The sequence below is a fragment of the Pongo pygmaeus genome, chromosome 6 (genome assembly GCF_028885625.2).
Source record: "Pongo pygmaeus isolate AG05252 chromosome 6, NHGRI_mPonPyg2-v2.0_pri, whole genome shotgun sequence".
NCBI lineage: Eukaryota > Metazoa > Chordata > Mammalia > Primates > Hominidae > Pongo > Pongo pygmaeus.
The window spans coordinates 42,320,118-42,348,021 of record NC_072379.2 but is presented as its reverse complement, the minus strand read 5'-3'; the positions used below and the strand labels follow the sequence as shown (position 1 = coordinate 42,348,021).

The following is a 27,904-nucleotide window of genomic DNA, read 5'->3' as shown; positions in this document are numbered from 1 at the left end:
GAGTGAGGGGCCTGTGACGGGGCACGGGCAGGGGGTGGGGGTGGGGGAGGGTGGGGCTGTGGTCTAAGGCACTCCTGAGCCCTAGCTGTGAGGTCCGATCTGCTGATGGGAGGCTCTAGGAGGCCACACACCCCCACCCTTGCCCAGCATCTGTCCACCCCTCAGGGCACTCCACCCACTCCAGGATCCCACCTGCCCCGGCAGGTGTCTGGATGGGCCACCAGGGACCCTCGAGTCCACCTGGCCAGCAGGCAGGCAGCAGCAGGCTCTGTGACATATCTCATCCCAGAAGCTCAGAGCAGGGGGATAGGGCTCCGTTCCACTTTCTACTTTTCTTCTAAGTAGAATATAAAGGAAAACCTTGTCTTCCTGCACTCCAAGGGCACAGGCCTCTCCAGGCTGTTCTGCAAACTACAAAGTCCCTCCTCAAGGATTCTTAGAAAAGAAGCCAGTGTCCCAAACCCCACAGAAGTCTGGGGCCAAGAGACTCGCCAGCTCTGTCCGTCTCCCTGCCTGGCTCTAGGGGAGGTCCAGTGGCACCAGAGCTGATCACACTGCCCATCAGGGATGCGGGCCATGTCACGATGGGCAGTTTCCTACTGGTGCAGAGGCAAGTCACATCAAACTACTTCTGCTACTTTAAAAAAAATTCATTTTTCTGGATCAGAAAAGTAATACATATTCATTTTAAAAAGAGTTTTTTGTTTTTTTTTGGAGACAGAGTTTTGCTCTTGTTGCCCACCCAGGCTGGAGTGCAATGGCGCAATCTCAGCTCACCGCAAACTCCGCCTCCTGGGTTCAAGCGATTCTCCTGCCTCAGCCTCCCGAGTAGCTGGGATTACAGGCATGTGCTACCATGCCCGGCTAATTTTGTATTTTTAGTAGAGACGGGGTTTCTCCATGTTGGTCAGGTTGGCCTGGAACTCCCGACCTCAGGTGATCCGCCCACCTCGGCCTCCCAAAGTGTTGGAATTACAGGTGTGAGCCACCGCGCACGGCCTAAAAAGAGTTTTTAAATAGACAAAGATACAAATTTAAAATCATCCACAATTTCACCACCTAGCGAGGTCCTCCGTTAGCCTTATGTATGTATTTATTTTTTGGAGACAGGGTCTTGCTCTGTCACCCAGGCTGGAGTGCAGTGGCATAATCTCGGCTCACTGCAACTTTGAACTTCTGGGCTCAAACCATCCACCCACCTCAGCTTCCCAAGTAGCTGATGTGCATGTGTGCCACCATGCCTGCCTAATTTTTTTTAAGTTTATGGTAGAGAGGGGGTCTCATTAAATTGCCCAGGCTAGTCTCAAACTCCTAGCCTCAAGCAATCCTCCTGTCTTGGCCTCCCAAATTGTTAGGATTACACATGTGAGCTACCATGCCTGGCCTCAGGTTTTTTTTTTTAAATACACATCTCTGTGGCAGAGCAGGGTGGGCAGAGCCCAGTGGGCAGGGAGTAATGCTGTCAGCTGTCCCTGAGGTGCGATGTACTGTTACGAGAGACATCCTTGTCAGGTGTCAGGGTGGCATCTGGCCTGGGCCACAATAGGCTACCAGTGGCCTATGCTTCCAGGGACAGGGCCCTGTCACCTCCCCAGCTGACATCTGCCATCCCTCAATCTGGTCTCCAGCAGCCGGGCCACAAACAGCCATCTCTGAGACCATCTGTCCCTCTTCATCCCCCCGGGGAAGGCCAGCCTTGTGGGAAGGGCTGCCTGAGGGTCCATGGGAAGCCCCACCTGGATGGAGCCCAAGTTCCTCCATTTCATCCTTACACTGGGAGGCCCATAGACCCAGGGCCAAGCCCTCTGAACAGCACTTTGGGCGTGGAGGGGAGGTGGCCTCTTGGCTCTGTGCTGAGGTTACAAGTTTCCTTTGGCTTCTTGCCCATCACTCTGGGATGTGGGTGAGCAGGGATGCTCAGGACCAGACGTGGGTTAGAAAGAGCAGCAGGAGTGGGTGAAGGAGGGATGGTGAGGGTATAAAGGAAGAGGGACAGGACAGCGTGAGGGCTCTGTACCCACCTGGCATCAGCCTCGCTGTAGTACTCTCTCGCCACAATGTCTTCAAAGAGCTCCCCACCAGTGACCCTATGGGAGAAGCATGAAGGGGTCACAGATTCTGGAGACCCCTGTCACACTGCACTGTCACCTCCATTACTACCACCACCACCATCACCACTATCATCACCATCACTCCCATCATCACTAACGTCACCATCACCAGCATCATCACAATCATCATCACCACCACCAACTGCCATCACCACCAACCACCATATCACTACCACCATCACCACCACCGTCACCACCAACCAACATCACCATCACCACCAACCAACATCACCATCACCACCAACCAACATCACCATCACTACCACCATCACCACCAACCAACATCACCATCACCACCAACCAACATCACCATCACTACCACCATCACCACCAACCAACATCACCATCACCACCAACCAACATCACCATCACCACCAACCAACATCACCATCACTACCACCATCAGCACCAACCAACATCACCATCACCACCAACCAACATCGCCATCACCACCAACCAACATCACCATCACCACCAACCAACATCACCATCACTACCACCATCGCCACCAACCAACATCACCATCACCACCAACGAACATCACCATCACCACCAACCAACATCACCATCACTACCACCATCGCCACCAACCAACATCACCATCACTACCACCATCACCACCAACCAACATCACCATCACCACCACCACCACCAACCAACATCACCATCACCACCAACCAACATCACCATCACCACCAACCAACATCACCATCACTACCATCGCCACCAACCAACATCACCATCACTACCACCATCACCACCAACCAACATCACCATCACCACCAACCAACATCACCATCACCACCAACCAACATCACCATCACTACCACCATCGCCACCAACCAACATCACCATCACTACCACCATCAGCACCAACCAACATCACCATCACCACCACCACCACCAACCAACATCACCATCACCAGCATCACCACCAACCAACATCACCATCACTACCACCATCACCACCAACCAACATCACCATCACTACCACCATCACCAACCAACATCACCATCACCACCAACCAACATCACCATCACTACCACCATCAACACCAACCAACATCACCATCACTACCACCATCAACACCAACCAACATCACCATCACTACCACCATCAACACCAACCAACATCACCATCACCACCACCAACAACCAACATCACCATCACCACCAACCAACATCACCATCACTACCACCATCACCACCAACCAACATCACCATCACTACCACCATCACCACCAACCAACATCACCATCACTACCACCATCACCACCAACCAACATCACCATCACTACCACCATCGCCACCAACCAACATCACCATCACTACCACCATCACCACCAACCAACATCACCATCACCACCACCATCACCACCAACCAACATCACCATCACTACCACCACCACCAACCAACATCACCATCACTACCACCACCACCACCAATCAACATCACCATCACCACCACCATCACCACCAACCAACATCACCATCACTACCACCATCACCAGCATCATCACCACCATCACCACCACCACCACCACCAACTACCATCACCAACCACTATCATCACCACCATTACCATCACCACCACCACCACCACCATCACCATCACCATCACCACCATCACCATCACACCATCACCATCATCACCACCATCACTACCATCACCATCACCACCATCATCACAATCATCATCACCATCACCATCACCACCATCACCACCCCCATCACCACCATCACCATCACCACCACCATCACCATCACCATCACCATCACTGCCACCACCACCATCATCACTATCACCATCACCACCATCACACCATTACCATTATCATCACCACCACCACCATCACCAGCACCACCACCTCCACCATATTACCATCATCACTTGGGACTGACAGCTTACTAGTGCTTACTTATCTATAATGACATTTAAGATTTCAGTCCTCACAACCACTCTATGACTTTGGCCACTATTATACTCCATTTTTATGGATGAGAAAACAAATTTCAAAGATTTGGTGACTTGCCCAGAGTGGGCAGCAGAGGAGCTTTGTCTCAGGATCTGCATTGTTACACCCAGGCCTTGTGACTCAAATTCCAAGTCTGAGAAGATCTGGTCTCCCCTCCTCAATACTCTCCCACCCCCACTTAGGGCCAGAGTGGTGGCCCTCGCACAGGATCAGAGCCCAAAGACACGGTGCCTAAATCTGGCCTCCTTGGTGGCCCGGGGTCTTGAGGTGTTCAAGGTCCCATCTCTAGGAGGAGAACAGAGATGACAGGCAGAAGGGAGGTCTCTGCCCACTCTCCTGCTCTGTGTCTCCACCCAGTGAGTAGTCACTGGGCCCTATGGTCAGGATAGACCCTGTGAGCAGAAGCCACAATCTGAAGGGCCTCTGGGAGCCAGGTAATGTGGGCATGGAACAAAAAGGTGGAGGGGCTGGATGCACGGCAGGGGAGTAGGACGGAGCCCTCTGCAGGTCTGCCCAAGCCCCTCACACACTTAGCCTGCTTGAGTCTGCTGGTAGACTCCCCTAGAAGTTCTCACCCCTGAGAAGGTTAGGGTCTCTGCTCCCACACCACTTCCTGTGACCCTATGTGTGGGGCAGGCCTGTGGGGTCCGAGCCCCTCCTCTGCCTCCGCACCCTCTTCCCCATCCCCCCGCCTGCTCCACTGCACTGCCTGGGCGCTGTGGCTTCTCTATCTGCCTGGCAGTTTTCCCCATTGGTTCTGGAATGTAGGGCTTAGGTCTTCCTCATTTTTGGGCCCAGCACTTGGGGCTGGGCTGGTCCACGGCAGGGAAGACCCAGGGAGTGGGTCTGTTGAACATGTGACCTTGGCACATGTGGGTGCTCTCTCAGCACTGGAGAAAAAGAAAAGTGAGCATGTGTTGAATGTCGGCTCACCCTTGCTCCAGCTAAACGCATGCCCTGATGATCCCATTGAATCCCCTCAAAATCCTTTGAGCAATGTGAGGGTGAAATGCACTGGGAAGACACCCAAGTCCCTGGCACCCAGCAGGGCATTAAAGGACTGGGCTTTCCCTTTCCTTTCCCCATTTTTCTGTCCAGGCTGGGGGCTGGGGGCAGGGGCTCTGCCTCTGTTGCCTGACTGGCTCTGCTGTTCTGTGTCCCCGACCAGCACCTGGCATGCGACCTGGAGCTCTGCTCACCCTCGCTCACTCCTCTGCATGCCTGTCCTCTCACTCCTCATGGGTCAGCACATTTCTACAGCCAATCAACCACCACACCAACCACAAGGAAACAAAACAGTGTTGACGGGGTCCTTCCCAGGGTCATCTGGCTGGGCTCCTGAGCTTGGCCTGTCCGTGTAAGGGTGTCTGTGCGCATGTGTTCACATGTGTGGGTGCCTGTGTGTGCCCTTGTGTACATGTATACTGGCTTGTGCATGTGAGCACATGTGCACGTGTGTCTGCGTGTCTGTCTGTATCTATGTGTGCCCATGCGTGCACTCATGTTCATGTATATTGTTTTGCATGTGTGCATGTGTGCCTGTGTGCATGTGTGTACAACTGTGCGCCTGCGTGTGCCCTTGTGTACTTGTAGAGCAGTTTGTGCATGTGCACACATGTGTGCATGTGCGTCAGTGTGTATGTTTGTACATATGTGTGCTTGTGTATACATGTGCATTGGGCAGGAGGATCAAAACCCACATCTAGCCCAGGCAAGGACCTGGCATGCCCCAGTGTTGTGCTATAACTGTCTAGGTCTTGGCACACATTGAACACAGATTAGGCTCTGTAGACGCCAAGTCCAGGTACAGAACAGTGGCTAAAAGGCCTTAAGGTCTTGAGCCGGGGCTGCAGCCCAGAGTCCCTCCAAGGGGTGCCTCACTAGGGCTGATGCCAGGCCCTCTGGGGTGCTCTGTGTGCTCACGAAGCTGCAGTTTGGGCTGGTGGGCACCTGAGACTCCCTGGCCAGGGCCATGTAGTGGTTCAGTTTCAGGGAAGGGAGTTTGCTCCTCCACCCAACGTTGGTTGCTGTGGGGAGTTTGGGAAACTCAATGCTGGCCCAGGAGGGACACAGTCTGGGAAGGTACACATATGACTCCATGGCCCCCTTTCCTTAGGCTGTGGGGGACACATGGCTGATTCTAGGCTTCAGCCATGGCACCTATGGGAGCTTCTGTCCTCTGGGTGTGCAGGTGTGTGTGAGACCCTCTATTCCCAGGCCTGGTCCTCAAGCCTTGTGACATTCCCAAGCAAGGGGAGTGGGGATATCTGTCAATCTCCCAGAATCCACAGAGTCCCCAAACTACTATGGGGCCTCAGGGCCTCCTGAGGGCAATGCCAGCCAACTCCAGAAACTGCTGTCCTGGCCCTCTGCTGGCCTGGAGGCTGGCTGAGGCACAGGGGCCATGGAGGTTGGTGGGGAAGACATGGAGGGTCCTTCCTGACTCGCCAGCCAATCTCCTCTTCCCAGCCTGCCTCAGGGCCTCCCATGACACCTGCCTGGCATGTGCTTGGCAAGGCGGGAGACATGAGAGTCTCTCAAATGGGCACACACATGCACGAACACACCACCCTTTCTCCTCCTCGGCTCCTGTAACATATGCAGCCATCTGTTGACCACCAAGGGCCCTGGACCGGACCACCCCCCACTCCACAGTCTCTCCATTTCCTGGGAAAAGAGGCTGGTGGAGGTGTGGTGGGGCACACAGGTGTGGCAGCAAGCCTGCCAGCTCCCCAGGGCCACGGGACAGACGTTTCAGGACACAGCCTCAACCAGGCAGTGGCAACTGTGTCCTGGGTCAGCCCTAGTCACCTGGCTGGTGATTCGAGTTGGTGTCTTGTGAGACATGCAGGGGAACCTGAGAGGTGGCCAAGCCCCTGCAGGGACAGTCTCAGCTTCTCTAGGCCAGAGAACCTCATGTGGACAGAGGCCTCCTCAGGCCTACATGTGCCATGGCCTGACGTCTGTCACTTGAGGAAGGAGGAGCTGAGAGGGCAGCCCCCACGCAGGTGCGTCCTATCTCTGCTCGGCCTGCATGCTCACAGCAGCCATGGGGAGGGCCTGGGGTAACCATGGCAATAGCGCCAAGGCTGGGCTTCTCTGGCTGTGTGGCCTCCTGGAGGCCACAGGGGCAGGCTAAGGCCTATGGGCCCTTGCCCAGGTCAGGGTCCTGGAGCAGCACTGACTCACAGACAGCTAAATATAGCGCTGCTTAGCAGGAACTGTCAAAAGTGAGGGAGATGAGATCACTGCTTCTAAATCCGGCAGGAAGTGAGAGGCGGCAGCGGCCCCAGACACGTTCTAACTGAGCTACTGCACACACACTCATGAAACACTCACACATGCACATTCATGCAAATACACACATACACATGCATGCACACGCATGCAAACATGCATGCACACACTTGTGCCAGCGTACCCACATGCACACACCTCCACATGCTCACTCATACATTCACACAATACACATGCACATGTATGCACATCCCCACCCATATGGACCCTGATTTCATGTGCTCACACGCCCCCACGTGCAAACACCCACACACATGCATACATGTGCACAGGCTCACATTTCACAGCCACACTCATAAACACACACATGTGCACTCACGCCAGCCAGCGGTGCCCCAGTCCAGCTGGGATGAGGGCACCAAGGAAAGGAAGGTGAATGCAGCTGCTGACTGACTATTCCTCTGGGGTCCACCCACCCACTGCCTGCAGTGTGCCCTGTTCTGTGTGGAGGACAGGGGGAGTCCAGGATGTCAGCCCTGCCTCTGTGGGCCTCAGTAACCCTAGTGCAAAGCAAATGAGGAGAGGCGAGGGAAGCTAGGCCAGGCACAGCTTGGAGCAAGGGGACCAGCAGCAGAAGCACACTCAAGGGAGTAGCCAGCCCACGGGTGGGGACTATTCCCTGGGGCTGGGGAGGCTGCAGATCCCACCCTGAGCCAAGGCTGGGAGTGAGTGCGGCGAGAGTCCCCAGCTCTAGAACTTACAGATCGAAGACCAGGTAGTGGAAGCCCTCCTCGGAGATGCTGTCGTGGAGACGCACTGTGGGGACAGAGAAGCCATAAGGGGCTGGCAGTAGCCCAGGACACACCTCCTGCCTGCCTCCATACCTGTCCAGGCACACCACCAGCTGTGTAAGCCCTAGGGTTGCCCAGAGGATCGGGCTGGGTAGGGCCCGGGTGGGCAGGCCAGAGGGCAGGGCTGAGCAGAGTGCTTTGGGCCCTGCGGGCCAGCTGGCCACCCAGCGAGCACCCACAGGGCCTCAGGGCAGTGCCACTGCCCCAAGCTGCCAGTGCCTCACCCTCAGCTGCCAGTCTGGTCACCTGTCTCCTTCTGCCAGAGAGAGACCAGGCCCTTTTGGTCCTAGCCTGGGCCTCAGCTGCTCCCAAACACCATGGAAATCAACAGGAGGAGCTCACACCCCCAAACCCCAGAAAGGAGCTGCCGTGAAGCTCCACATGAGGAGAAGCTGGGACAAAAACCACTCATTATTCGCCCTGGGAAGGGCTGCCTTCTGTCTTCAGGCTCTGTGTCTCTGCTGTGTCCTGCCAGCACAGGCTGGCGGCAGGGTCCCTGCCTGATGCAACATCATCCAAAGGTTTGGGCCCTGAGCTCCGATTCCAGAGCTGGCATGGTCAGCAGGATGGACCACCATCATTCCCTCCTTCCTCCTTGCACAACTTCTCATGACAATCTATGTGCGGCGTGCCTGGCCCTGGAACTCTGCCTGGCGCAGGGCAGGAGCTGGTCAGGATGTGATGAATGAACGAGCGGATGAAGAGGCGAGGGAACAGTGAGTGATTTCAGCACAAAGCAAGCAACCTCAAGGCCTGCTTTTCCTTGAGCTGGAGATGTGCCCTGTACTAAGCAGCAAATATTTTCTAGGAATGACTCATTTTGGACACTCTCCCACGTGCCGATTCTGATGATTGCTAGAACAACGAGGACGACGACAGCCAACACGCTAGGGCTGTTCTAAGCACTTTGTGTGTGTTATTTCATTTAACCTTCCCAACCACCCCGAGAAGTTACAGATGAGGAAGCTGAAGCACAGGGAGGTTAGGTAAGCAGCTGATAGTCACACAGCTCACAAAAGGCAGAATAGGGCTGTGGACTCAGCGGGCAGTCTGGCTTGAGGGCCTGCACTGCACCAGCCTTATTCCCTCCAGTCCTCAAGTCCTGGGAAGAGGAACCTCTGAGGTGTGGCTCTCCTCTACCACCTGAGACTGGGCCACAGACGCTGAACCGGTAAGGCGTAGCCGCCTTCTCCTAGGTTCGCAGGTCCCTGGGCCTCAGGCACAAGCAGCCCCTTCTTCGCATGCTCCGGCACTGTCCCAGTTTCTAACTGGCTGCCAGTGCCCTCCCTCCTCTGGCTCTGGTTCTCCCCGGGGCCCAGCCTGATAGCGTCCTTACATCCGGGAACTCCATGTGGCCTCTGGGGCCTAGGCCTCACCTTGCAGATTCCTGGACTCCGGCAGCCCCATACCGATGGCCCTCCTTAGCCCCTAAACCTCAGGCAAAACGCCCTCCACCAAGGGCGGGCCAGGCCCCAGAAGCCTCCACAGAATCAGAAAATATAGGGCGAGCCCAGCCCCTGCCACTTGCACTGGCTGTGTGACCTGGGGCAGGTTGCTCAGCCCATCTAAGCCTCAATCTGCCCCTCTGTGAAATAGGATAAATGGCACCTCTTCATGGGGTGGCCGTGAAGATCAATTATGTAACCTCTGTGGTGCTCTGAGACAGTCAGCACTAGGTAAACCACAGCTCTGTGACCGTCACTGTCACATCATCACCTGAGTGTGAAGAATCCCAGGTGACCAACACTCAGCACCAGGGTCTGGGGCCCACTTAAGAGTCCTGGGGTTTTTGCAAGCCCAGTGCAGAAAGACCTGCTCCACTTCTCTGCCTCAGGCCCAGCAGCTCAGCCTTCTCCTCTCTGCCCCCACCAAACCCCATTCTCAAAGAGCAAGGTCTTCCCCAGACCATGTCCTGGGTCAGTGCCCTGGGCGGAGGGCAACTCCTACCCACTAGGGCTGTCTGTGAGCCGATGCTGGCCTCTGCCAAGCAGGGACTCCACCAGCTAAGGCACTCATCTGAAACCAATGTCCCCTTTCCCTCTCACCCCTCTCTGGCTGACTTCTGTCCCAAGAGCATGGATGCCCTCTCACTAGGTCCCCTGGACCCTCTCTTCACTCTTAGGCTCCCATTCTACCCAGGCTGGCCTCTGTGTCCCTAAGACATGGTGGATCCTGGAGGCCCATCAACATCCTGCTTCTAGGACTTGCCTGTGACATCTCTGGAGTTAAAAAGCTCATCCCTCTCCACTCCTTTCTAGTGGGGACTGCCCAATAAGCTCAGTTGGGGGCCCAGCAGGCTGGCCTCTCTGAGCTGCCCCACCTGGGACATGCTTCATGAAAATCACACACTCAGAGCAGAGGTCGTCCCAGGGGCCATGGAGGGGATGCCCCCCCCAGAACCCCCACAGGCAGCTCCAAGGGAGACCCTGTCATCTATGAAGGTACCTCACTGCTCCCTGGGGGCGCTGCAGGGCTGATCTCATGGTGGGGGCTGCCCCTGCCCTCAGGCACCCACCTCCCCATGCAGGCCCGGTGGGGTGGGGCAGAGGCAGATGGGCTCCGGGGTGGCAGCTGGGGGGGGGAATCCCACCTCCTTGGCAGGAAGCAGGTTGCTCAGGCCAGATGGAGCACTGGGGGGTCTGTGTGGGGAGTCTGGGCCGTGTGCACGTGGACACTTTAAAAAAAAATTTTTAACTTTTTAAAAATAGTTATACACTTATTTTAGTGGTTTAAAAGAAAACCTAACTGGCACATCAGACGGCAAATTCAAAGACAGGGCTAAGTAAAAAAGTGAATTGTCAGAAAATCTATTTAAATAAAAACAGTAAGCAAATAACACTGTGGGCAGCATACACAGGTGGCAAATAAATAAAGTCCTGGGTTACTAAGAGGAACCAGGGTGAAGAGTCCAGTCTGGATGCAGTGGGTTGGTGGGCAGTGGTGAATCTCGCCAAGGGCTAAGCTGCAGCAGCAGGACCCTGAGAGCCCACCTGGGGCTGCAGCCTGGACCCAGGCCCTGGAGCTGGGGCTGCCGCTTTCCACGCTGGGGTCCTGCTGGGTCCAGTGGGGCACCTGCCCCTCTGCCCAGCTCATTGGTGAAGCATCAGATAAGGCAAGGTGGTTCCAGCCCCCTAAACCAGGTGATGAGGGTTTAGCGACCTTCGGAGCCAGGCCCAGGTGAGTGTGTGGATGCTCCAGGCTCCTAAACAGGCTCCCAGTCCCCAGCTGTTCCTTTGGAACAAGCACGCCTGGGCTCCTCCTGGCATAAGTGAATCAGAGCTTTGGAGGAAAGGGCCCAAAATCCACCTGACAGCTCCCCAGGTGCCTCCGAGGCCAAGAGCAGCTGCCATCCCCAGGGCATTTCCTGGCTGCTCCCCGACAAAGGCAAGGCCTGGGCTCCAGGCCCCAGATGCCCCCGTGGAGCAGCTGACTCTGGGCCAGGGTCACTTGACCCAGACCGTAGTTCCAGAAGAAGCCCTGGGCCAGCGAAAGAAAACATTCAGGGGCTCTCAGCCCGAGGACGGCATGTGCTGGGGTCTTTGGTCAGTCTTTCTTTTCCTTGTAACTGGGCCATCTTGTGGCTTTTTTTGAGGCCGCAGAATGTTGAGGCCCCTGTGTGTTCTCAGCAGAATGGTAGCTCAGTGTTATGGCGGCTCAGAGTTATGGGGGTCACATGCTGGGCACTGGCTCAGTGGAGGGCTCTGTGAGGAATGTGTCCTTTACCTTCCTCTGCACCAATGCCACAGACAAGACCCGAAGGACAGAGTGGGGTGGGGAAGGGACCTGTCCAGTCGGGTGGAGCTGGGCACCCAGAGCCCCACCTTGGGGCTTCCCTGGCTCTGAGCACCCCCGGGAATCATGTCACATATGACAAAGTCCTCAAGGTCAGGGGAGAAGAGGGGGCGTCCTCAGGGGCTTCTGGTGGGATATTTCAACAGAGAAGAAAAGGAAGTCTTTCTGCATCTCTTTGAAAGTCTGACAGAGAAACTGGAATGGGCTGCTGTCCGGCAGAAGGTGGGGACCCATCCCCCCTCCCTACCCCAGGCCGCTCACCGATGTTGGAATGCTTCAGAAGGCGGCAGATCCGAGCCTCTCTCTCCAGCTTCTGGTGATCTGGGGGACAGAAAAAACAAGGCATCACCTCCTGCGCCAGCAACTGGTGGCCCACGGATCGTCCATGTCAGGAGAGGCCCATGAGGGTGTGCCAGGACCTCTGACGAAGACAGGAGTGGTTGTGACCCCACAGTGAGTAGTCATGCCCCCGCCAAGGGAACACCCTTCGTGGCACCCCCTGGGCCACTGGTGGCAAGGCTGGGGCAGGGACCAGCCAGCTTGTGTTTGGGGTGGGTGGAGAGGCCCATTCAGGTGGGGAGCGCTACTAACTCGGGGCTAAAAGTTTCCCTGGATGATTCAAAGTCAGCGGTGCACTGATTTAATCCTCCACTTATCTGTCCTAATTCCATACTCTTTGGAGCTTTTGGCTGAAGCCAAATTTGTTCTTCCGAGGCAGGGGAGGGGCTGTCAGAATGGGGCCGGGAGGGGGTGAGGGTGTGCCCCGGAGCCTGGCTGGCAGGAGGAGGAGGGGAAAGCCTCAGGGGGATAGGAGTAAACTGGTGGTGAAGCAAGAGGTGGCCCCTCCTGCCCTGGCCGCTCTCCTCCCACCCCACAAGGTGCGGGGCCCAGATCCCCGGACACCAGAGGCGTGGAGGTGACTGGTGCCCCTTGGGTGGCCCTTTCACTGGACCCCAAAGGATGGAGCAACTTATCTGCCAGAAATTTTACATTTCAAATAGAGGCAGGAGGCTTTTAAAAACTGATGGAGATTGTAATAGCAAAACCCAAAACCCCACACTTCCACTGACAGAGGGAGGACTCCATGCGCTGCAGTCACACAGGGTCCCATACTGCAATGCATCAAAGCCCTCCGCCAACCCCCACGTGCGGGTAGCACCCACATCCTAATAGTGTGGAGGGAACGAGCAGCAAAGGAAGACCCACAGTGTGCTCTTATTTACACAAAGGCCGAAACTAGACAGTCGGTGGGCACAGCCACACGTGGGGAGCTGCGAGGAAAGGCCAGTGCATTTCAGAGTTCAGGATGTGACTGGGGAGGGGGCATCAGTGTCTGGAGCCCCCTCCACCTGCCCAGTGCTGAGTCCCACTATGGGAAAGGTGAGCAGGGCCTGGGGGCACATAATTAATACACAAGACAAGACCTCGGGGATGCCTCCTTCGCCAGGAATGCCCAGTAGCGCCCAGGAGCAGGGAAAGAATGAGGCTGCAACTTCACAATCATCCTTGGGAAGCATTAAAACCTCTGATCCCCGCGCTTGGCAGAAACTTGTCCACCTGCAGGAAGGGAGGCCTGGCTGAGTCATGTCTGGGGTTAATTCCCCTGGAGCAGGTGTGGCGGTGGCGGCCTGGGGGTACAGGATATGCCTGCAAACACGCATATGTCTTGAGTGAGAAAGCCACGCCTACAGAGGGGAAGGTCTCTGGGAGCGGCATCCCCTGGCTCCCCCCTCCCAGGACAGGCATTCGTCTCCCTGCCCTGGCCACCTGGCTGCCATCTGCTTCAAGCCTAGCCGCCTGGCATCCCACGAGAGGGATTCAGAGGGATCTGGCAGAGCCTCCAGGTGGCATGGAGGGAGTCAGACCCCATCCCGCTGTTTTGCTGGAAGCCCAGGGCATACCTGCTCCCTCTCCCACCTGCACACCCAACTCAGCAAGCACTGCACAGTCTTCCAGAATACTCCAGTCCCTGCTCCCCCTCCCTCCCCTCTCCCCTCCCACTGAAGTGGGAGCTGAGGTGCCAGGAGCCTCAGGGATTTGTGATGGCGGAACTGGAACCAGCCCAAGTGTCTGTCAGCATCAGAATGGAAAAATCAAACATAGTCATAATAGAATACACATGGTGTGGGCTCCGTTTTCCTATCTGCATGGAGCTCAAAACCCAGCAACACTGGACATACCTGGGGAGGGGAGGGGTCCATGCACAAGGCCTGGCTCCAGTGGAAAGCAGGGCACCGACTCTTGCAACATCTCCGACCCCCATCCCTCTGGGATGGGAGGAGGGAGGGCTCTCAGGGTGCAGGATGGTGAGTTCAGGGGGTTATTGTTTTCTTTCCTAGTATCTTTCTTAAACTGATTGTGAACATTTTTCAGACTTAGAGAAAAACTGCAACAACAGTGCAGAGCAATCGTGTACAGCACTTCTGTATAATCTCCCTGCCCTGCCCCTGCTTCCATATAACACACTCGCTTTTTCTGACGCGTGTGTAACACCAAGCAGCACTCAGGTGCATCTCATAAGGACAGGGTGTCCCTTCCATAATCTCAGTGCAGGTCCCAGATTCAGTAAATAGAATGCAGATATGACACTCATGTCTCTAAGCTACAATCCACGTTCCACCTTTCCAACTTGTCCCAATAAAGTTGATGGCTAATCTTTCCCCAGGACAGGATGCAAGCCCAGGACCACACATCACCACGGGACATGTGGGCCAGAGCCAGGCTGAGGGAAAGGAGGACCTAGGAGGGAGATGCGTTGGAACCAGGGCACGTAGTTTCCTTTTGAAAAATTGCCCGATTAGAGTTAAATCAATAAAATCATAAATCCAAATCAGGAGAAAGATGCAATTATGAATGCATTCTCCTGGGACACAGATAATTTATGCCTGTGTTTTATTACTGAAACATCGCCAAGAACTGAGCCCCAGCCCAAAGATGACACCTATTCCTGAGCATGTGTTTAGGGAGATAATTGTTTGTGTGGGGCGAAGAAAGGGCACCTGGCTGCCCAGTCCTGGCACCAGGTGTCCACTCGTGGTGGTCATACAGGTTGCTGACTGGTCCTGTTTCTGTAACACCCGCAACAGCACCTCGACCACCTCTTCCCAGCAGCTGCAGTAGGTTAGAGCTCAGAGAGCCGTTTGGAAACCATAAACCATGACACAAGATCTAAGCTGGTAATACGCAGACAGACACACACGTCGTATAGAGTGCTTCACTCTTGGTGGCAGGATTACGGCTAATGTTGTTTTATTCGTTAACTTCCCCTCCCCCAGTTTTGATGGTGATCATGCGTTACTTCCATAATTTATTTAGCAAAGCATTGTTTTTAAAAAAGATTTTGATCCTGTCTCCAGTGACCAAGCTACTGATTCAATATGACGAGGATGTTTCATAAAATCTGCTATGGTAGCATTTGCCCTTAAACTTTAAAAATTCGGGCAAAAAATAAACCTAAGCGGATATAATGTGACTCTGGATGGGACTGAGAAGCCACAAGAAGGAGGGGGCAGGAGGAAGAGGCGTTCTCTCTCCACCTGGCTCAGACAGCCCCATCTCAGGGCAGGCCAGAATCCAGCTTCCTAACTCTGTGGACATACTATGACTTTCTTTCCACAAAACCAGGGACATTATTCTTGGCTTCCACAGGAACACCGTAAACCCCTTGTCATGGACAAGGTTAAGTAAGTTAAATTGAATCCAATCCAGTGCATAAGAAATGTGGCCCGGCCCTAAACGGTACAGCGGAAGCTGGCCCTAAACGGTACAGTGGAATCTGGGGGAACCTCCAGCTCGGTCCTATTCCCTGCCCCAGACAGTAGAGCAACCATATCTTGCTCATCCCTGCCTGCCAGCCTCATTCTGGGGGGCTCTGGTCCCCAGGGAACCTGCTGGACTCAGGAGACCAGAGCAGTGGCCAATGAGCAGGTCCCGAGGCCAGCAGGCCTGTGGCGAGAACACAGCCGGAAGTCTGCCAGCGGCGGCTCCCTACCTGCCCAGGGCCCCGTCAATGCCCCCAGGACCCCCGCGGGGCACCCCTTCCTGAAGGAGGTCCCAAGAGGCCTCCTGAGTGGCCAGCTCTGGCTATGCCCACTACGGTGATGTCCTGGTCAGGGCCAGGCAGTGTCACAGAAGTCACAGAAGAGGTGCCACACCTCTGCAGGTTGTGAATCCAACGACAAAGAAACCCCAAGAACCCACCCCATCCAACAGCCGGTGCCTGGTCAACTCCTCAGAAGGTGCTGGATCCCCTCTCCCCGTCGGCCAATGTCAGGCTCAGGCTCACAGCACCTATACGCACGCACTGGCTCCAGGAACTGCAGTTCCCTGCGATGCTGAGTTTTCCTAAAGGAGTCTAAGAACATCCTCTGAAATAGACCGTGGGACAGAAGGCAGGGGCTGGGGAGTGAGGACACAGGCTGAGCCCCTCCCAACCTCCAGGGGACCTCACCCCATCAAGAGGAGACCCCTCTGCCCTCTTGCCCTCCCTCTTCTCCCACCCCAAGACCCCTGGCCAAGGTCTTGGGGTTCCAGGGCAGACAGTCCCTGGGGCACAAAAAGCCAATGACAGCAGTGCCTGTGCCCCTTGTTACAGCAAAGTGATGAGCAGAGTGCTCTCAGGCCCTGATTCTGCCTGTGGAGACTCAAGAGGTGATGCTCAGTGGGGTTTTAGAGGATGAGTAGGAGTTTGCCTACTCATGCTTGGAAAAAGACTTGGTTCTCACACCCCCTCTGATGTGAAGCTTGGAGAGGGAACTCATGAGTTCAACCAGCTCCTAAATGCTTGGGCATCTTGCGAATCTGCACCCTAAACGGAGGCAAGGGCGTATGTGTGTGGGCCTGTATTTAAGCCAGAAGGTGACTGGCCCATTCAGTGTGGATGCAATTCTACACATGTGCACACATGGGTACACATTTACACACCTGCTCCCCAAGGGGATGGCTAAGAGAGACGCTGGCAAAAGCATTGCTATTTATTTCTCCTACCAGAGAAACATCCCACAGATCAAATACAGCATTGATTTATACCCCCATAAAAGCATTTATCAAAAAACCCCCAAAACAACAACAACAAAAAACCCCATAAACAATTGTCCTCAAAAAGATCAGGCTAAACCGGAGCCTGTAATTATCCGCCTGCCTGCTTGAATTCTAATGATAGTGCGACATCCTCAGATTCCAGCCCTCGGGGAATGCCGAGCCCCGGGAGCTTTTCTAGGTGATTTGGCTACAATCTCTGCACAGAGCCCTGGCCTGCCGGCCATTCATCCTGCCAAACCTGCACCTGGGTGTCCCCCGAGGTCCACACGACAGGTAGGGCCAAGTGCTGGGGCACAGACAGGCTGGGGGCCACTGAAAGACAGGGAAGAGAAGCACCCCCAGCCGAGCCCTGCACAGCCGCGCTGAGCTCATCTTACGGCAGGCTTCCCACCCGCTCCCGCACACATCCCAGGATGCCGAAGACACCCCGGACTGCGCAGGGCAGGCTGCTGGGCTGGGACTCAAAGCCAAGGCCTCTCGCTGAAGCGCAGGGGCTCTCTGTGATATGCCACTTGGTCTGCATTCCCTGCTGCTCTCTGAGCTGGTGGGTGGTGCCTGCCTGGTGGCTGCAGCCTCTGCTCAATGCAGAATCTGATATTTACAGCCTGCAGATGCTGGCTGTGGGGGCAGCAAGGCCGACATCACAGAGGAAGGGGAGACAACACCATGCCAGTATCAGGAGGGCGCTCAAGGGCCCAGGTGACAAAGCTCCCCTCCTCCCTCACCCACAGCCTTCTCCAAAACACTGAGAGCCCCGCTGGTCTGGGTTACCTGCCTGCAGAGGCCCGACCAAAGCAAACCACTCATGCTCGTGGGGAAAGACAAGGTCGGGTTATGCTTGCCTAGATGTCCAGCCTCTCAGGAGCAGGGACCACAGGTCCTCCACCAGCAGCCATTCCCAGAGCCACAGGACGCCCGAAGCCTTGGCGTGGAGCTCTGAGGGGCAGGGTAGGGGAGTGGGGGCTCCTCCAAGCTGTTACTGTGCTGGTGGGTTGGCAGCTGGCACCCACCACCATGAACGTGACAGGGGCAGGGGCCACCTCAAGGTGCCCACAGCCAAGTGCGGGAAGAGACAGGACCGGGACATGGGCACATGGGCACAGCCACGTGACCCATCCTGGGGCACCTGCCACATGCCAGGCACCGTCTGTTCTGGGCACATTACAGGCATCAACCTATTTCATTCCAAAAATGCCCTGAAAGACCAGGAGTGGCGGGGGAGAGACTGCAAACCTCTCCTGGTGTGGAGGGAGCTCCTCCCCTCCTGCCACGCCACCCTCAACAGCACGGGAGCCGTAAGGTCCCCTGAGCTAAGAACAAAGAGAAGCCAGCTGAGGGCGATGGGATAGGTGGAGCTGACGGGGGAGGACATTCACACCAACCCTGCTGCATCTGCAGGGTGAGGCACAGGGCAAAGATGAGGCAACTGAGGCACAGAGAGGCGCTCAAAGCTGCCAGGGCTGAAAGGCCAAGGCTGGGGGCCTGGTGGGAGCAGGGTAGCCTTCAACATCCCAAAGGCGCACTTGTGCATGGCTCCGGGGATCCCTCGTGTCCCAAGTGGACAGCACCCAGAGGCCATGGTGTGACCAGTGCCCCCCACGGGGGAAGGAGGGTCTTACAGGACAAGTTAAGGTTACATGGTTTGGTAAATTGTTGATGTTCGCTCCCATAATTTCCTCTTTCTTTCTCCAGAGCCAAGAAGGGGTCCGGGATGGGGCTGGCAGAGGCTTCCCTGCCCACCCAGGCCCCCTATGCCATCCTCCACCCTCCCCACCCCTCCTCCTCCCTGGCAGGGGGTGACTCACAGCAGGGGTGGGGGGTGGTGAGTGAGAGGAACCAGGGAGAAGGGGAACAGGAGGGCGTGGGTGGGCACCGGGCCCCCCGCCAGCCACCAGGAGAAACAGCAGAGCTGGCACCTCCAGGAGGACACCACAGGGCACTGGGCGGGGGCGGCGGAGGGGCAGGAGGGGGAGGCACAAGGCCCACCCGAGTCAGGAGGGGCTGCCTCCCTCTCGCCCCAGGGCCTCTGGAGTTGTCAGACCCAGAGACCAGGAGGAGGCCCACCGGGTAAGCTCTGTGCTGGCTGGGGGATGCAGCTGGGGCCACCTGGGACCACTGCCACCAGGGTCTGAGGGCTGGGGGGTGGGGCTCCCTAGGTGCCATGAGTCCTGCCCACCGCATGGCCTGGGACAAGGGATGGCACTTCCCTGGGCCTCATCTTGAAGATGGCTGTAATAACGGTATCTGGCCCCAGGACTGTGCCGGACTGAAAATGGAATCGTGTGTGGAAATCCACACTGGCCTGGCACAGGGTGGGTGCTCAAGAACGTACCCCCCTCCATTCCAGGCGGCCCTGCCTCACCCCGAGGGAGGTTGCCAGACCCCCCATGGGCCCATCACTGGGGGCCCCCCACCAGCACCAGCGCTCTCCACCCATTTCCTCATGCCTGGGAGGAGATCGTCAAGGACAACCCCTTCTGCTTGTCCACCACACAGCCCAGCTGGGGAGGGCACTGGGACGGTGCGTGTGGCAGAAGGGCTTTGCTCCAGCTGCCCTGGCCTGGAAGCAGTGGCTGGGGAGGGATGGGCCAGAAGCTGTGTACTGTGCCAGCTTCTGGTTCCTCAGGGCTGGGGCTACCTGGGGCTCTGCTCCTCCAGGCTAATCCACAGACCAACATCAAGACAGGTGGTCCACCTGTGCTCTGGACTAGGGTGGCAAGGACACCAGACTCAGGGCTCACCAGACTCAGGGCTCTGACCCAAGCCTGAGGCTGTCTGGCTGAAGGTGCTGTGACGTTAGTGCCATGCTCCAGAACTCAGGCCCTGCACAGGGGCCTGCTATGGGATGTGGCACGCCACCACGGCCTGGGCCAGGAAACTGGCTGCATCCAAATCCCACTTGGCCTCAGTTTCCTCCCATGAAATGGATTCAGGAGATGCCTTGTCAAGTAGCGCTGTTCCTGTCCAGAGAAGACTTCGAGGGCCACAGCAGAGAGGGGCCCCCAAAGCCTCCCCCCATCCCCACAGAGCTGGGCACACATCTGTCCAAATACTCTGGACCTTGGTGGGGGTCAGCAGCCCCTCCCTGCACTGTCAGTACATTGGCAAGACCCATCAGCCCCAGGTGACCTGCACACCTGTCTCAGCGACCTGTACCATCACAGGCATGAGAGAGCTTTCTAGACTTTTTCTTTTCTTTTCTTTTTCTTTTTTTGATGGAGTCTCTCTCTGTCACCCAGGCTAGAGTGCAGGGGCATGATCTTGGTTCACTGCAACCTCCGCCTCCCGGGTTCAAGTGATTCTCCCATGTCAGCCTCTCCAGTAGCTGGGATTACAGGTGTGCACCATCACCCCTGGCTATTTTTTGTATTTTTAGTAGAGACAGGGTTTCACCATGTTGGCCAGGCTGGTCTCGAACTCCTGACCTCAGTTGATCCACCCACCTCAGCCTCCCAAAGTGCTGGGATTACAGGCATGAGCCACCATCTGGCCCTCTAGACTCTTAAACAGCTCACCAACATCCACATCAAACACCAGCCAGGCATATTCTGCACCCTGCCTGGTACCAACACACTTAACTCAAGCGTCCCAATTCACTTCAAGGCTAAACTTGACTGCGCTCGCACACTAGTGACAGAGTACTTGGGAGCCAAGCCCAGCCCTGTGTGGTACTGAGCAGCTGGGCCAGAACCTGATAGGACATCCTGGGCCTTGACACTAGGCCAGTGGGGTCTGACCTTTAATTCTGTTTGGCCATGTCCTGGCCGGCTCCTACAGACTCTGGTGACAGAAAAGCGGGCATTGGCTGTGGGGTGGGGCAGGCATGGGGCAGGCAGAGGCCAGCTCACATCTCGGGGCCAGCACTTGACAACCTGGGCTGCCAGCAAGTCCCTTGGTAGCATTGACCTTGGATTTCTTTGAGAACAGAGAGGGCAGCTGGGTGGGGACGAGGGAGTGGCTTCCAGCAGCCCCTCTCCTCTGACTCTCCTCCCTGGCTGGTAAATGTGAAGTAAAACCAGTCCTGACCCCAGAGCCAGCTTGGGCCATGCAGCAGGGACTGCCCATCCAGTCTCAGGGTGCAGGCAGGCTGGTTTAGGGGCTGAAATGAGGCCATGGGCAGATCCCGGCCATTCTCCTAAAAGGAAAACTGCTCCTTGAGAATGACCCTGTGAGTCCTTCAGGGTAGTGACTTCTGTGTGCTGAGGACTGGCTCTGGGCAGGCCTGTGAGCTGCTCATGGCACCCATGAAACAGGGCTGTTGCTGTGTCACCCCAGCTTTCAGATGGGGACACGGGGGCAAGGAGACTGGGTAGAAGTAGAGCTGGACCCCGTCACAGGAGGCCCCACTTGGGGCCTCGGGAGCAGCCCCCTCTTCATTTTCTTTTTGGTGGGACTTCTCGGAGCCCTTCAGATGCTGCCATAGTGGGCTGGACAAGCCTGCTTTCCCTCTGGAGATCTGGGGTGGGGAATTGGGGGGGTGGGCAGTGAGGACTTGGGGAGCCCAGTGGTAGGTCTGAGGCAAGAATAACCCCGGCCCAAGGTCTGGGGGCCAGGTCAGGACCCTCTGAGGGCAGCACAAGTCTACCAGAAAAGGTGAGGTGATGTCGAAGAGGGTAGGCAGTGGAGGCAGACACCCCTCTCCTCCTGAGCACCCAGCACCTCTTGGGGTCCCAAGTGGTCCAGTCAGGCCTGTGCAGCCCCGGGAGGCTGAGCCCTGTGATGAAGATGCAAGAGGGCAGCTCTCACTGTGGCTTTCTGTGCATGTTTTGTTTTTAAAAGGCAACACGACAACCAGCAATTAACCCGCCAGCAGCTCCACCACCCGCAAGAAGCACCTGTGGGCACATCCTGCAGCTGCCTACCGCCTCAAGGTCAGGGCTCCCAGGGACCCTGGCAACCAGGTCGGCAGCACCCTGCCCCTCTGCATGAACGTGCATGATGGAGCTGGAGCCGAGGGCCTCATTGCTATTTGCCAGCCATATGGGGATGAACACAGCCATTCTGGGAGCCCAGGCCAGGCCAGCGGCTGCAGTAGGGCCACTCCCAGGCTACACACTGGGGGGTCCACAGCATCTTCCCTCCATGGGGTCCACTTGGCCTTTCAGCTGGGGCCCCATTCCCAGTGCCCTTTTCAGAATCAGAACCATCCTCGAGCTTGTGGGGTGCAGCTCTGCTTTGAAACGGAGGTGTGGCTTGGAATTCCTTCCCTGTCACTGCCAAGCTGTGGCGTTTTGTGCAGGGCTATGGTGTAAGGCCTAAAGTTAAAGCCAACATTACGTGCTACCTTGACACCCAGTAAAACCAGGAAGGCCCTGAACAACCTAGCTTCATGTCCCCCACCGGACTCTGCTGCTGTGGCTAAGTCCCCACCCAGGCAAGCCTCCTCCCCACAAAGACCAGGCACAGTTCCTGCTTATGCCTGAGTAGCGAGATGCAGCTCTCTGCCAACCCACGGAATTATTCAAACCAGCCGAAACTGCCTCTGGTGGGAACCAGGGGCCACCTCACCTCGTGGTTACTCCAAAGCCTGCCTCCCCAGCCCCTGCCTGTTCACTGTGTCCTGAGTGCAGTGTCCTCCTCTCTGGGCTCTGAGTATATGTGACAATAAAATGCCGTCCACTCATCCATCCAGTGCTGGGTGTCATGTGTTCAGTCATCCCCATAACCCCAGGACAGGACTCCCATGCTCACAAATGGGGTGAGTAGGAGAAGATTTAAATCAAGGTGCCTAGACTCTCCAGTCTAGGAAAACAACGGTGGCCCCCCACAGGGCAGGCACGGTGACAGGAGGGGCTTGCTAGGCCATCCCTCCCAGCCCTGGTGCGATGGGTCCTCCACCTAGGGTCCCCCCACCCCCAACACATACACGTCCCACCAAAGCCCATCTCTCCATAGACACCATCTTGGCTTCCTCCGGAGACAGCCAGGACACTGACTCAGGCCAGCCCCTGGGGGTGCAGGACCCACCCTGTCAGGGTCCTACTCTCAAAAATAAGGCCCAGACTCCAGGGCTGCACTCTTGACCACTGTGGCCTTATGTCCAGCCTCATCCTCTGCCCCCAACTCTGTCCATGTCCTTTCTGTCCTTTTCAGAGAGCGGACAGCTGCCCGGAGGTTCCCACTCATCCCTGAGCAGATGCCTGGGGGCCCAACCCAGCCCGAGGCCCGAGGCCAGGGAGCACAGCCCGAGGCCAGGGAGCACAGTCTGGGGCAAGCACTGCCACATTTTTTAAGGTATTGAGGAAAAAGAACAGAGAGGACTGTGCAACAGAAGCAAGTGGCCAGCAGCCCCACACACTGCTATCGGGCCCTTTCCAGAATGCCCCCCACCACCTCCGCATGAGAGCATCTGCACACATCCGCCCTCCCCAGCAGGGGAGGCTGAGGCCCTCACATTCACCCACGGGGCTCTTCTAATCCCCGCTAACCTCAGTAAACCCTCCATGACCTTCTGTAGGCTAATCACTCCACACTCCACCCCCAGGTGACATGCAGACAATGGAAACATCATGACCTCAGAGCCACTGTGCAGACCTGTCAGGACTGCAGCTCCTGGCCCTGGGGACAGAGGACAGTGGCTGCCCACAGGGGAAACACACACCCAGGGCCCCCAGGACCTTCCAGGGCTCCCTGCAGCTGTTCCCCCTCGAGCTTTGCCCTGGATCTCCAGCTCTCCAGACTTTCCCATCAGCTGCCAGACCAGCACAACAGAGACCAAAGCTCTGCCATTCCCAAGCTCGGTTCCCACCCACGCCTCAAACCCGCACCTTGCGGGCTTCCCCACTCCTGCCCAAGTCTTCCCAAGGACCTGGGCACTCCGAATCCCCTTCTCCTTCCATTGGCGGTCATTACCACTCCCTACCCAGCTCAGTCCTTAAGTGGAATCTTCAAAACACTCTTCTCCTCCCACCCGTTCAACTATGTTTATTAAGGAGGTACTACGTGCAAAGCAGGAGGCCTGCCCTTGCTGGGCCTACAGTCTGCTGGTGGGTGGCCTGGAGGGAGCAAGGGGCGGTGAGCAGAAAGGACTGGGGGAGGGGGCTGTGCCCACACTGGCAGAACCAGGTCTTCAAACCTTGGGCCCACAGGCTGTGGGTTCAGCCATCTCCCCAATCCTCACTCACCTCCTGGAACCAGCAGAGCCTGGAAGTAAGGATCCCGCCAGATCTGGGAACTGTCAGTGCTAGAAAAGCCAGGCAGCATGGAGGCCAACCCTCCACCTATTTTACAGAAAAGAGGAGTGAGGCAGGGAGGGGATGGTCTTTAGGGGCCAGAACCCAGCTCCCAGGTCTCCCCTCTGCCGGGAGCCTTTTCTGCCGCTGACAAGCCCCTGACCCTGCAAGATGAGTGGCTGGAAATGCGGAAGCACGGAAAGGGGTCCTTCGTGACAACTCCTCCCCTCCCCTCCCTCCCTTCCCTGGCTCAGGAATTCCTCCCTCACCCCCTCCAAATGCCAACAGGGTGGGCCCTGCTCCTGCATCCAGTTCAGGATGCATCTGCCTTCCAGGGATCATGGAGGCTCAGGAACCTGGCATTGGACCCTGACCAGCAGGTCTTGGGACTGGGTGTCTACACAGGGCCACACCCAGAACCAGAGAGCAGGAGGTCATGACGCTGCCCACCCTTTCTCCACCCGACAGATGGGGCCAGCAGGGGCCAGCACCCTCCGCACAGCCCGGCTCCCTGTTCTCCTGGTCCTCTTCGGGGCCGCTTTCTAGAAGCCTTCGATTAAACCAATTCGGTTTCCAAACTAATGACAAAGTCCTGTCTCTTAACAATCTGGCTTAGCATTGCCAGATAAAACACACGGTGCCCAGTTAAATTTGAATTTCAGACAAAGGATAAAATTTGTTTTTGCTATAAGTTTGTCTCAATTTCAGATACACAACAAATAATTTTTAGTTTAAGTAAGTGTGTCCCATGCAATTGGGGACATACAGTGCTTATTTTACATCTTTTGATTGTAAATCATACTTAATTGCTAAATCCAGCCGCCTAGCCTCGCTCCTTCATTGCTCCTAGGTGGCCCTCCCCCTGGGAGGGGCAGGCATGCGGTGCCCCCACTAAGCCCCCAGAAGGCCTGCCTCCCAGCTCCCCTAACTCCTTCTGCACCTGGATGCAGGGTCCCTTCCCCATAATCCCAATTCAGGGACCATCCCCATCCTGTTGAAGGCTGACCCTAGGGCAGGGGAGGGGGCGTTTCCCAGGGATTCCCCCAACTCCTGGCCACCCTCCAAATCCCTAGAGAGCAAATGTAAAAGGCAGAGTGGGCCAAGAGTTCGGTGGGGGTCCAAGCTCTAAAGCTGTTCCCTCAGGCTGGAAGCCACCCAGGGAGGTTGGGGTAGGGAAGCGGAGGAGGTCTCCCAGCAGGGAGGAGGTGGGGAGAGAAGCCAGAGGGGAAACAGGGGCAGGGGGAGGGGAGAAGAGAGGAGGGGAGGGCCCCTGAGCCGGGGAGGAGGGAAAGGGGCGGGTCCCCAGGCTGGGAGGGGAGGGTCCCTGGGCTGGGAGGGGTGCTGCTGCCACAGGCGCATGCTCAGCTGTCCCTGCAATGCGGCGCCTCGTCCTCTATTAACCCAGTTCCGCGGATTCTGCCGACCAGGCACTCATTATCCCCCTGAGCAGGGGTCGTTTTCTGGCTGTGGACTGTGCGGGAGCCACAGGAAAACTGCAGTACCGGCTGCAGTAGGAAAGCCCCGGAGGCAGCCCCGCCACCCACTGCACAAAGGGGTCCCAGGCAGGCAGATTTCTGGCTGGGGAAAGGGGGGGTGTTCAGGCTTCCCTGGGGTGCAGGCTCACCCCCAGCCCCAGTGATCACAGAGACCTCAAGATGGTCCCTGTCCATCACGCCTTTGGGCAGGAAGTGTCCCCCCAAGACAGAAGGGTCCCTGGGGAGACCAGGTGCCCCAGAAAGGGAGCTGGGGTGAGCCGCACATGGGCCTGCAGGCAGGAAAAGGACAGTGGTGATACTGATCTCTCTGTGGGGTGAGCCTTGGGCCTGGGAGGTGAGCCCCACTTGTGAGGTCAGCCCCACCTGGGAGCCCCATGCTGGCCCAACCCTCGGCCTGCCTCAGCTGGGTGAAATCTAGAGTCCTCCACATCCTGGCTCTGCTAACCACCAGCTAGGGGACCCTGTCCACCTCTCAGCTTCTTTGGGACTCAGCTTTCCCCTCATGTGAAAGGGGAGCCCACGCAGCTCAGAGGGTGGGAGGACGCAAGATAGCGTCGATGATGCCAGGCATACAGGAGCTCCACCCTGAGCTGAAGGGCCATTCCAGGCCACTAACCAGGGTCACCCCGCTGCACTGCTTCCCGAGCGCGCTTCCCTCCACACAGGGTGTCCAACAAGGCACAACAAAACTGTCCCCAAAAGAACAGCATTGTGTGGACAATGAGCAGCAGGGGCTGGGCAAGCGGGCGAGGGGTTGGGGCGGGGGGTAGATAACAACAAGACATGTTTTAAGACTTGTGTGCCTGATGATCTCTTTACCCCCAGTCAATTAATTTTCCTCTAACTGCTTTTGTTAACAGTAGTTTAATAATCTCTCATTATTCAGTACATTCACCAACTTTAAATGTCTCACAATCCTCCATTTAATTAAGTATTAAATATTAAAAATCGAACTGTTACAGCTTTGGCACCAGCTGGTGCAGTTCTGCAGTGTCCGTGTGGCCGAGTATTTCGGTAAGTGGGGGCCTGAGTTTTTCTGGAGTGGCGTCCTCCTTCCTGGAGCTGCGTGCTACCAGCTGCTTCTCATCACCAGGGGCCTTGAAGGACCAAGGCTGCCCTGCTAGGGCCTGGACATGAGTGGGTGTGGGGACACAGCACTCCTAGTGACTTGCAAGGAGTGAGTGAGGCCCCTCCACTGGCACTAGACCCAAATCAGGGGTGAAATGCAGCTGGGCAGGCTGCTGCAGCCTCCCCCACAAGGCCCAAGGGCCCAGCATCCTTCTCCCCACCCAACCCTTGCTCTCTGGGTCCCCTCTCCATCCCCCACCTCCCTGAATAGCAATGGGGAAGGCCATTGCTCTCTGGGTCCCCTCTCCATCCTCCACCTCCCTGAATAGCAGTGGGGAAGGCCATTTCGGGGAAGCCCTTGCCCCACCACAATGGGAAGGAGAGAGCCAGACACCCAGGCAGAGCCTGGGCCCAGCCCCTGGTTAGGAGGGGTGTTATGCTCTCCCACGTTTTCACAGGCTCTGGGCTGGGAGCCAGGAGGCCATCAGATGAACCAGCTGCATCTGCCCTCAAGGAGCACATGGTCAGATGAGAAATAGCCAGGGGCGCCTGCCATGGGGCCTGGGGAGTTCCAGGCAGGGTGGCTGGCTGCCCGCAGGATGATCCAGGACAGCTTCATGGAGGAGGGGGCCCTGGGGCCTGCAGGCTGGGTGGGCCAGACGACACCAGAAAGCTACTGGGTATTCACGAGGGGTCCTCCGCAGCAGGATGCAGAGGGTCTGGCCAGGAAGGGAGGCAGCAATGTGGAGAGGGATGGTCTCAGAGCTCTGCAACGTCCCTGTGAGTAGATACTTTACAGCTGGGGAAACTGACGTCTAGGATGACTGAGTAACCTGGCCATGGTCAGGCAGCTGGGCAGTCAGGGTTGAAGCAGGACATTCACCTGGAGGTGCGTGTCCCACAGTGAAGCTCTGGGGCTCCATCCAAGACCCCATCCCTCACCTGCCCCATTCCTCCTCAGCTAGGAAAGCCCAAAGGGCCTGGGAGGGTTGGGGAACCTCAGGTCCCTGCATGGGGGAGGCAGCCCAGGGCAGCAGAGGCCACAGGACAGAGCCCCCGGACTGAGGTGGGTGGTGAGCGCAGGATTCTGCCTGCGGAAGAGGGCCAGGAGGAAGTGCCAAGCATCCTTCCTCTACGGTCTCAGCAGACCGTCCAGTGCTG

The 27,904-nt window shown here is 56.8% G+C and overlaps 2 protein-coding genes across 13 annotated transcripts in view; one reads left to right on the top strand and one right to left on the bottom strand.

Moving 5' to 3' along the window:
• Positions 1-27,904, top strand: part of OGDH (oxoglutarate dehydrogenase) — a 481,583-nt gene that overhangs the window by 23,732 nt on the left and 429,947 nt on the right. The gene's annotated exons all lie outside the window — the stretch shown is intronic.
• Positions 1-27,904, bottom strand: part of CAMK2B (calcium/calmodulin dependent protein kinase II beta) — a 110,329-nt gene that overhangs the window by 35,560 nt on the left and 46,865 nt on the right. For all 12 annotated transcript variants that reach the window (XM_054494745.2, XM_054494739.2, XM_054494740.2 and 9 more), the window contains exons 3-5: positions 12,229-12,288; positions 8,086-8,140; positions 2,022-2,087 (exon numbers count right to left, since the gene is read on the bottom strand). In XM_054494745.2, coding sequence (XP_054350720.1) covers positions 2,022-2,087; positions 8,086-8,140; positions 12,229-12,288 — 181 coding nt within the window. The remainder of the gene's footprint in view (positions 1-2,021; positions 2,088-8,085; positions 8,141-12,228; positions 12,289-27,904) is intronic.